This window comes from Astyanax mexicanus, chromosome 1 (assembly GCF_023375975.1).
Source record: "Astyanax mexicanus isolate ESR-SI-001 chromosome 1, AstMex3_surface, whole genome shotgun sequence".
Taxonomy (NCBI): domain Eukaryota; kingdom Metazoa; phylum Chordata; class Actinopteri; order Characiformes; family Acestrorhamphidae; genus Astyanax; species Astyanax mexicanus.
In genome coordinates this window covers 128,218,686-128,229,211 of record NC_064408.1, presented here as the reverse complement: position 1 = coordinate 128,229,211, position 10,526 = coordinate 128,218,686, and the positions used below count along the sequence as shown (strand labels likewise).

At 38.2% G+C, this 10,526-nt stretch overlaps 1 protein-coding gene across 1 annotated transcript; it reads left to right on the top strand.

The window, feature by feature from the left end:
- The first annotated feature begins 4,736 nt into the window (after positions 1–4,736).
- On the top strand, positions 4,737–9,959 carry LOC125785162 (zinc finger protein 235-like). The gene is made up of 2 exons (XM_049469151.1): positions 4,737–4,921; positions 7,820–9,959. Exons 1-2 carry the CDS (start codon positions 4,793–4,795, stop codon positions 8,861–8,863), a joined length of 1,173 nt encoding a protein of 390 aa, XP_049325108.1. The 5' UTR covers positions 4,737–4,792; the 3' UTR covers positions 8,864–9,959.
- Positions 9,960–10,526: the final 567 nt, after the last annotated feature.

The following is a 10,526-nucleotide window of genomic DNA, read 5'->3' as shown; positions in this document are numbered from 1 at the left end:
TAACATTACAGTGTTTAGTTATCAAAGAAATGCAATCTCTCTCTCTATCTCCCAGTATCTCTCTCTGTATCTCTCTCTCTCTGTATCTCTCTCTCTCTCTCTCTCTCTCTCTCTGTATCTCTCTCTCTCTCTGTATCTCTCTTTCTCTGTATCTCTCTTGCTCTCTGTGTCTCTCTCTGTATCTCTCTCTCTCTCTGTGTCTCTATCTCTCTCTGTCTCTCTCTCTCTCTGTATCTCTTTCTCTCTGTAGCTCTCTTTTTCTGTATCTCTCTTGCTCTCTGTGTCTCTCTCTGTATCTCTCTCTCTCTCTGTGTCTCTATCTCTCTCTGTATCTCTCTCTCTCTCTGTATCTCTTTCTCTCTGTAGCTCTCTTTTTCTGTATCTCTCTTGCTCTTGTTGGAATCTCCACAGTGTATTTGGGACGGAACACTTTGAGGAGTGGGCAGGGTGTGATTTGGGACACTACACTTTGAGGAGTGGGCAGGGTGTGATTTGGGACGGAACACTTTGAGGAGTGAGCAGGGTGTGATTTGGGATGGTACACTTTGAGGAGTGAGCAGTAGAGGTGGGCGGATCGATCCAAATATCGATAATATCGATACCAACGCTGGTATTGGTATTGAGCAATACTCGTGTAAAAATATCGATATTCAAGCTTTTTTCTCTGCCGCACGCACTGACTGCTTCGCACGAGATTCACCACAGTCTACTCTCTGGTCTCTTGTTGTTGCACATGCGTCACATGGCTCAGCAAAGCCAGCCAAACCGCCACGCAGGTAGGCTCAGCCTGGCCCCGCCCACTCAGCGCTCTCCTCGAGTCCACACGCCTCTACCTCAGGAGATTTGTGTTGAGTGATATTTTTTTACACTCTGTTTATTTAAGAAAAACTTGCATTTGAATTGCACTGAAAGGAAGACAATTCCTTATTTTTTATTGTTTTTCCAAATGACAATTCTATTAAAAAAAGAAACAAAGAACTAGAAAAGATGTCTAGTGAGGGGAGAATTTTTTTTTTATGTTTTTTTATTTTATATTTAAACTTTGTTTTGTTACTGTTCCATTGTTTCTAAAAAAAATGTTGATTGTGATACTAAAGTATTTTGTTATCACTTACAATGTTTGGTGAAATTATATCCTAGGTTTTTGGATCATTTGGATCTATAAAGCTTAAATATTAAAAAGTATCGGTATCAGTATCGATATCGGCAATACTGGCCCTGCGTTTACTTGGTATCGGATCGATACCAAAATTCCCGGTATCGCCCACCTCTAGTGAGCAGGATGTGATTTGGGCGGTACACTTTGAGGAATGAGCAGGATGTGATTTGGGATGGTACACTTTGAGGAGTGAGCAGGGTGTGATTTGGACGGTACACTGAGGAGTGAGCAGGGTGTGATTTGGGACGGAACACTTTGAGGAGTGAGCAGGGTGTGATTTGGGACGGAACACTTTGAGGAGTGAGCAGGGTGTGATTTGGGACGGAACACTGGGAGGAGTGAGCAGGGTGTGATTTGGGACGGAACACTTTGAGGAGTGAGCAGGGTGTGATTTGGGATGGTACACTTTGAGGAGTGAGCAGGATGTGATTTGGGCGGTACACTTTAAGGAGTGAGCAGGGTGTGATTTGGGATGGAACACTTTGAGGAGTGGGCAGGGTGTGATTTGGGACGGAACACTTTGAGGAGTGGGCAGGGTGTGATTTGGGACGGAACACTTTGAGGAGTGAGCAGGGTGTGATTTGGGACGGAACACTTTGAGGAGTGAGCAGGGTGTGATTTGGGACGGAACACTTTGAGGAGTGAGCAGGATGTGATTTGGGCGGTACACTTTAAGGAGTGAGCAGGGTGTGATTTGGGATGGAACACTTTGAGGAGTGGGCAGGGTGTGATTTGGGACGGAACACTTTGAGGAGTGTGCATGGTGTGATTTGGGACAGAACACTTTGAGGAGTGGGCAGGGTGTGATTTGGGACGCTACACTGAGGAGTGAGCAGGGTGTGATTTGGGACGGAACACTTTGAGGAGTGAGCAGGGTGTGATTTGGGACGGGTCTGTAATCGCTACAGTGTGTTAACAGCGCTGGAATCACCTTTCTGAGGGGAAAAGCTGCAGGTACAAATCCTAAAGAGAAATGATGAACAGAAACGTTAATAAGCGGATTTTATCTGAACTGTATTAAAACTTTATTATCCACAAAACCCGGCTGCAGGAGCGAAGCGCGGGAAGCGTCTCTTTTTATCCTCTGTTTGGGGAGTTTAGCTGCTTATTTAGCTCAGCTAGTTACATAACTTAGTAGTTAGCAGCTCAATTACAGACTGAGGCTGATTAGCGGCTCGTTGGCTAAAAAAGGCTAAGCTAAACGGAAGTTTGATTAATAAAGATATTAACACATTCTCCACTTCTCCAACATCTATATTATATTATATTAACAAGCATATTATTCATCAAACACTAAGTATCATTAGCTAATCACTTTCAAATGAGAATTATGAGAATAACATTTATTTAGCTAAGCTAAGCTAATGGACCTCTCATGTCCTGGCCCTGTCTCATGTCTCTGTTTGTCATCCCCACGTGATCTGTTCTCCTCTGTGTCTCTTGTCAGTACTTTTCCACCAGTGTGTCTCATTTGTAGCTCCGCCCCTTCCCCAGGTGTTTCCACTTCTAGCCTGTTTCATGTTCTTATAATAGTCCCCTGTGCCACTTTGTCTTAGTTGGTCTTTGCACCAACTCCTGTTGTCTGGCTTTCCTCGTTACTCATAGCTCTTGTTCCTCAGTTTTCCTAGTTCTGTGTTTATCTCTGTTTGTTTCTAGCCCCCTGTTTATTTCCTAGTTTATCTCTTCTTGTTTGTTTCTTGTTCTGTTTGTTTATCTAGTTTTAGTTTTTAGTTTTTCTCCTTGTATATATATATCCCTGCCTTGTTTTGTTTATGTTCTCTCATTTATTTTGGTTTAGTATCTTTGTTACGTGTTTATTTGTTTCTTTGTTTCTTTGTTATTTGTTTATTAAATATATTATTTATTTCTTACCTGCACTTGCGTCTGCCTCCACATCTTCCCTGCACCCCATCATTACAAAAATGCTGAATCCGGTGTTCTGATAAGTTATAAGATAACTTGTCAAACTGTGCTACCCTGGTGTATTTTCAGAGGTAAAACACAAAAAAACTCCATATTAGAAAATACTCCCGGCAGAAGAAGTTTAAGTAATTATTTGTAAGGATAAATCACTGTATTGGGTAAACTTAATGTCATAGAGATGACTATAAACCAGATTTTTTTATCATAATTATTTTTTATTTTGCCTTTTTAAATTTCTATTTACAATTTTATAAATGGTCTTCATAGTTACTTAGCTACAATATGTAAATATTTAACTACGTAAACACCTAATATCCCATGTTAAACTACCAGAAACTCACAACCAAGTTCTTTGTTTTAAACGACTGCCAATGAGCTGAGGAAATAGCGGTTTATGTCAGAATGTTCTCTAACTAGCTTAGCTAGGTTAAGCTCAATCAGATAGACTGTTTTAATAGGTTAAATGCACCATAGAATATCTCACGCCAGAAGCATATTCAATTCAGAAAATGAAAAAAGAATTATCATGAAAACTCGAAAACATTAAAAAATTCACAGTGAGTAGCAAGTAGCGTTTCTCGCTGGAAAGTACTTTTTCATTTACCACATATGTGCTATTATCGTAAATGTACTTAAGCACAAATTCTGAACATGCTTTTTCATAGGTTATCACAGTTGGGCAAATTATACATAGTCAACAATTTTAAAAATATATCTTGAACATTTATATATACATACGTTTCATATATAGTTTATAGTAGTGCATACTTTCAACATGCCAACAGACCTACCAGTACCAGTAAAGGACCTATTATATATTATACGTGTAAAGGACCTAATAATACATTTACAACAGTACCATTTTAATCATAAATTTACCTCAGAAATGCTATTCCAATCATAATTTATATCATAGAGGAGGTATTTTATTATAAATTTACCTTGGCATGGGCAATTTTAGTTACAAATATACCTCAGAAATGCTTTTCTAAAAATACATTTTTCTTATCAGTGCTAGTTTAGTAGTAAATGTTCACAAGCAGAGATATTATAATTATGCTTTTACTTTAGATGTGTTGTTCGAATTTACCCTAGAAATGCTATTATAAATATAGTTATCTCAGCAGTGCTATTCTAACCATATGTTTACCTCAGAAATGCAATTTTAGGCATATATTTGTCTGGGCAATGATAGTTGTAAACATTCATCGGCAGTGCTATTCTAATCACAAATTTGCCTTGTTTGTACTCTTCTAATCACACATTTACCGGAACACTCGCTGTGTATTCTATAGCATTTACAAAAAGTGATGTTGACATCTTATTTCATTTAATTTATGCAAGGAGAGTGTAAAAATTAAGCCTTGGGTTTGCCGCCTGCGTGCCATTTCTTCTTCTAAAAAAGATCCTAATGTTAGAGGAAACATCGCAATATGACATGACATAAATTTGTGATTGTTCGGTATAAATTGTTTAGCCAAACACCAAAAGTGCTTTTTGTGCCATTTTAAGACAGATAATTTTTGTAGACAGATATTTGATTAATCTCTTTTTTTTTTTTTTTTTTTTTTAAGTTAATCTGTTCTTCAATATTTTTGCAGCATTGTTTTTTTTCTGAAGGACTGTTCTTTCTTCCACATACACTGCAGAGGGTTATTTTGGTCCTGAGGCTAAATCAAAGAAGTTAAACTACTTAAAAAGGGGAAGAACATGGCGACCAGAAAAATCTCCATTACTGAGAAGACATCATCTCTTACTTCTCCCAAACAAATCCAGAAAAGAACAGGCAAGAAGAAAACGCACCACTGCTCAGCCTGTGGGAAGAATTTTACTCATCAGGTTACACTCCAATTACACCAGCGCATTCACACTGGAGAGAAACCGTATCACTGCTCAGACTGTGGAAAGGGTTTTAGTCGTCAGAGTACGCTCCAACTACACGAGCGCATTCTTTTAGACACAGCAGCTCTTTTAGATGAACTGAATCATTAGAATCAGAGACTGTAAAAAAAGATGGACGCCGTGTCTCGGTTCCCATTCACTCAATGAAAATGAAGCCAAAATCTTCCGCCATGTTTGCGATCCTGCCACCGGGGCGGAGCGGAGCTGACGGTCTGTTATTGGTCCCGCCCATAAGCAGCCCTTTTACCATAACCACACCTTTTTTTTAATAGAGCTGAATAACGTTTTAAAAAATGAATTCTGTGGGGATATAAAAATTTGGCAATATAAGCAGAGGTTACACTAGCTGTTGCATTTAAATAATGGAGGTAGAATTACAGTATATTAGAAAAAAACGTGATTGAAAGTTGTCTGTTTTGCCATTGAAACCTATGGGGATGGGTGGAGTTACACAGCTTTCTGCAGCCGAACAGCAGGGGGCGCCCGACTTGTGGTGGCTTCACTTTTAAGAGACATGCTCTGTCCAGCTATATACAGTCTATGATTAGAATCCGTTCACTAAAAAGATTCGTTCAAAAGATTCTTTTGTGCTGTTCTGTTGTGCTGAGAAGCTCAGGTGAGTTCAGATTGTACCAGATAAAGACAGAGTAATAAGTAAGTAAATAAGTGGGTATTTAAGGAGTAAGGAGCTTAAAATGTTAATAAGAGAGTTAAAAGGTTATTACAACCAGAGTGTAAATATGTGAGGTATAAGTTGAGTTAAAGTGTTTGTTTTAACTGCTAAAGCTGTAGGCTAGCAGGCGGAAGCTAGCAGCGATTAGCATTAGCGATTAGCATTAGATATTAGCATTAGATATTAGCATTAGCGATTAGCATTAGATATTAGCATTAGATATTAGCATTAGATATTAGCATTAGCGATTAGCATTAGCGATTAGCATTAGCGATGGTGTTAAATGTATAAATATATAATGTTAAGTGTAAAATATGGCTGTTTGTAAGCTTAGCTTGCAGTAAATTGCCCCAAACTGAAATATACATTTTAATCTGGGGCTTGTAAAAGCTTTTACTGATACTGTGTTTTTGTTTTAATATTATTTCATGCTGTGCTTGTTTGGTGGTGAGGGCTAACAGTGCTACTCTGTAAACACGCTGTTTTATCATTTGTAGACACAGAAGAAATGTCTTGTTTCAGTCGTGGTTACAATAAAGTAAACATTTCATGCTAAAAGAGACAAATTGATGATGCAGTTTAGATTGGTTTTAATTATTTTCGTGTGCTTTTTCCTTTTGATGGAAAAAGTAGCTTATATGCAGGTGGATTTTCCACTATTTATGTAGTATATAAGAGTCTACTGTATATATGTAAAATAAGTATGTATATACTTATAAACAGGTCTTTATCTAACATATCTCCATTCACAACGATGATAACTTTGTACACATATGATAAGATGGACCACTATACAGGTGTAAATTATAAATATATTATTATAAATAATGTTATGTTGGTATTGTAGATAAAGCGTGCCGGGAGACGGAGACGGGAGGTTTTACGACAGTGCTGTATACATTCTGTATACACTCTGCAACTGTAGGGGGAGCCCACGAGCACATAATCTTAATCCTACCTAGTGGAGCTTTAAGCACAAATTGTGAAAATGTTTTTTATAGGTTTTTACAATTGGGCAAATTATATATGGTCAACTATTTTAAAAATATATATTGAACATTTATATATACGAACATTTCATATATAATATATAGTAGTGCATACTTTTAACATTCCAACAGACCTACCAGTAAAGGACCTCAGCGGTGCACATTTAGTAATACATTTATGTCAAAAGTGCATTTCTAATCATACATTTACCTCAGATCTGCTATTTTAATCATACATTCACATCCAAGGTAGTGCTGTTATCATAAATGTACCTCAGAAGTGTTATTCTGATCATAATTTGTATAATAGAGTTTTATTAAACATTGACCTTGGCTTGGACAATTATACCTCAGAAGTGCTTTTCAAAAAATACATATTTCCTAGATGTGCTATTTTAGCCATAATTATTCACAAGCAGAGATATTATAATGATGCTTTTATCTTAGATGTGATTTGATTTACCCTAGAAAAGCTATTCTAAATATAGTTATCCCATCAGTGCTATTCTAACCATATGTTTACCTCAGTAATGCAGTTCTAAGCATTCATTTGTCTGGGTGATAGTTGTAAACATACTTCGGCATCGCTATTCTAATCACAAATTTGCCTTGTTTGTACTCTTCTAATCACACATTTACCGGATCACTTTATCCTTTAGCATTTACAAAAAGTAATGTTGACGTCTTATTTTATTTCATTTATGCAAGGAGAGGGTAAAAATTAAGCCTTGCATTTGCCGGCTGCGTGCCATTTCTTATAAAAAATGATCCTAACGTTAGAGGAAACATCTCAGTATGACGTGACATAAATTTGTCCTTGTTCGATATAAATTGTTTAGCCCAAAACCAAAAATGTTTTTTGTGCCATTTTGGTTGACAGATATTTGATTCATCTCTACATTTTTGTTTTAAAAATAAGTAAATATTTTTGCAGCATTGTTTTTTTTCTGAAGGACTGTTCTTTCTTCCACAGACACTGCAGAGGGTTATTTTTGGTCCTGAGGCTAAACCAAAGAAGTTCAACCACTTAAAGAGGGGAAGAACATGGCGACCAGAAAAATCTCCATTACTGAGAAGACATCATCTTCTACCTCTCCCAAACAAATCCAGAAAAGAACAGGCAAGGAGAAAACGCACCACTGCTCAGCCTGTGGGAAGAATTTTACTCATCAGGTTACACTCCAACTACACCAGCGCATTCACACTGGAGAGAAACCGTATCACTGCTCAGACTGTGGAAAGGGTTTTAGTCGTCAGAGTACGCTCCAACTACACGAGCGCATTCACACTGGAGAGAAACCGTTTCACTGCAAAGACTGTGGAAAGAGCTTTAGTCGTCAGGGTAATCTCAAAACACACCAGCGCATTCACACTGGAGAGAAACCGTACAACTGTTCAGACTGTGGGAAGAGTTTTAGTTATCAACACTCTCTCAAACTACACCAGCGCATTCATGCTAGAGAGAAACCGTATCACTGTTCAGACTGTGGAAAGAGTTTCACTCAACAGAGTAATCTCAAAACGCACCAACGCATTCACACTGGAGAGAAACTGTACAAGTGTTCAGACTGTGGGAAGAGTTATAGTCATCAACACTCTCTCAAACTACACCAGCGCATTCATGCTAGAGAGAAACCCTATCAGTGCTCAGTCCGTGGGATGAGTTTTAATAATCGCAGTATTCTAAAAACACACCAGCGCATTCACACTGGAAAGAAACTGTATAACTGCTCAGACTGTCAGAAGAGTTTTAGTAATCACAATTATTTCCAACTACACAAGCGCATTCACTCAGGAGTGAAACCATATTACTGCTTTGACTGTGGGAAGGGTTTTACTCATCCGAGTTCTCTTCAACGACACCAGAGCATTCACACTGGAGAGAAGCCGTTTCACTGCTCAGACTGTGGGAAGAGTTTTAAGCAACAGAGTCATCTCCTATTACACCAGCGCATTCACACTGGAGAGAAACCGTATCCCTGCTCAGCCTGTGGGAAGAGTTTTAGTCAACAGAGTCATCTTCTAATACACCAGCGCATTCACACTGGAGAGAAACCGTTTCACTGCTCAGACTGTGGGAAGAGTTTTAGTAATCAGAGTAACCTCCAGCGCCACCAGCGCATTCACACTGGAGAGAAACTGTATCATTGCTCAACGTGTGGGAAAAGTTTTAGTCGTCGGAGTCATCTCCAACCGCACCGGTGCATTCGTGTTTGAGATAAACTTTATCACTGTTCAGACTGTGAGAAGAGCTTCATAAATTCAAACTGGTCCGTAAAACATCAAATATACCTCTTCAGGACTAAAATACAGGTTCCTACTAAAGCAAATGAGCTAATTGGTTTTACACAGAAAACACAGTTTTGTTGTGTTTCTAGAATCTGTATGGGAAGCTGAATATGTTGTTTTTTTGTGATGAATTCCATGTTCAGGTGTGGTTGTTTTGCCATCACAGTTCGTAAGTAGCTCATTTTGAACCAGTCTATCTTTGGAGTTTTAATCCTCAAAAAAGAGATCTGGTGTGAAATTGACCTTGGGTGTAGTAAGACATGATAAAGAGTAATATCCTTTATTAAATAGCTTTCTGAGATCCAGCAATTTTGTGCAGTTTGTTAAAATAGACTAGAACTGGTGATAATATGGCATATTTAGATATATAAATTGCATATGCAGATATATAAATTGCTATTTACACTATTATCCAGGCCCAAAGTAGCTCCACACTTCATTGGTAGAATCCAGAGAGACCTGACATTTAAAATGAGGCATTGATGACTTTAAAAGTGCAAACGAAGTTTATCAAAAAAACACTGTTTACAGCCATATTACAGTAAAGTCATGATCAGTGACGAGTGACGTAATGTTGCAGCCTGGAAAGGCACAAACGCAAACTATTGTCTTTTTTTTCCCTTTGCCTTTTTCTGTTATAACACATCCCACCTCCACATAATGCCTCGTTTAAAATGTCAGGGCTCTCTGGATTCTACCAATGAAGTGTGAAGCTATTTTGAGCCTGGACAACAGTGTAAAAAGCAATTTATCTGCAGGGACAAAATTATGCCCTGTTATCACCCATTCTAAAGCTGCAGGAGAACGGAGATGGGCTATTCAAGGTTATTACTCTATCATGTTTTACTACACCCAAAGTCAATTTCACATTGGAGTTTTCCATTAAGCTGAACCACTAGATCATTAAAGTTTGTATTCAAGAATGATTGGTGGTTATCTATGATTATTCATTCTTCCACATATTGTTGGAAAAAGTTGGTGTACGTTCCTTTTTTCCTCCCTTTATTTAAACAAATGTGTTTATTTATCTGTGATTAAATTGGAAATACAATTAAACAATTCTGTGTGTTCATTTTTATTAAGGTCTTCCAAAACCTTTCAAGAACACATGGGGAATACACACAACACATGCAAAATACAAAATAATTTTAAAACATAAGGCAAACTTAGAGACAGTATTCAGTGACGTAGCTAACCCTGTGTTCTGCTTTCCCTGCATTCTGCTCCATCATGTTGGTATTACTGGCACAGAGACCGTATGGACAATGACAGGTGTTACTGACATTTTTTATTTTTGGTGATTAAGGCGAGCAAGAACCGCCATGAAAGTGGCGGCTCTGGCAACCCTGGGATTTTTTGCAGGTCGGCCAGGTGGCATTGGTAGACAAGGTCTTTTACCAAGCTTAGATTAGCTTTAAAGCTAAAATCTTCTCCCACAGACTCTCAGCTCCGACCCGTCTGGAGCTTCAGAACCCAGTTGCCCTCCAAAGAATGTTATGGGCAGACTTATGGGTTGTTTGGTAAATGTGTTAAATTTAACTCCTTTAACAATACACGGCTCCTTAGTTCTTAGCTCCGCCCAGCACTCTTA

Excerpts from the sequence above, each read along its gene's own strand:
- LOC125785162 (XM_049469151.1), top strand. The coding sequence starts at position 4,793 with ATGGCGACCAGAAAAATCTCCATTACTGAGAAGACATCATCTCTTACT. Across the intron at positions 4,922-7,819 it reads GGAAGAATTTTACTCATCAG|GTTACACTCCAACTACACCA; the intron begins GTTACACTCCAA and ends TTTACTCATCAG.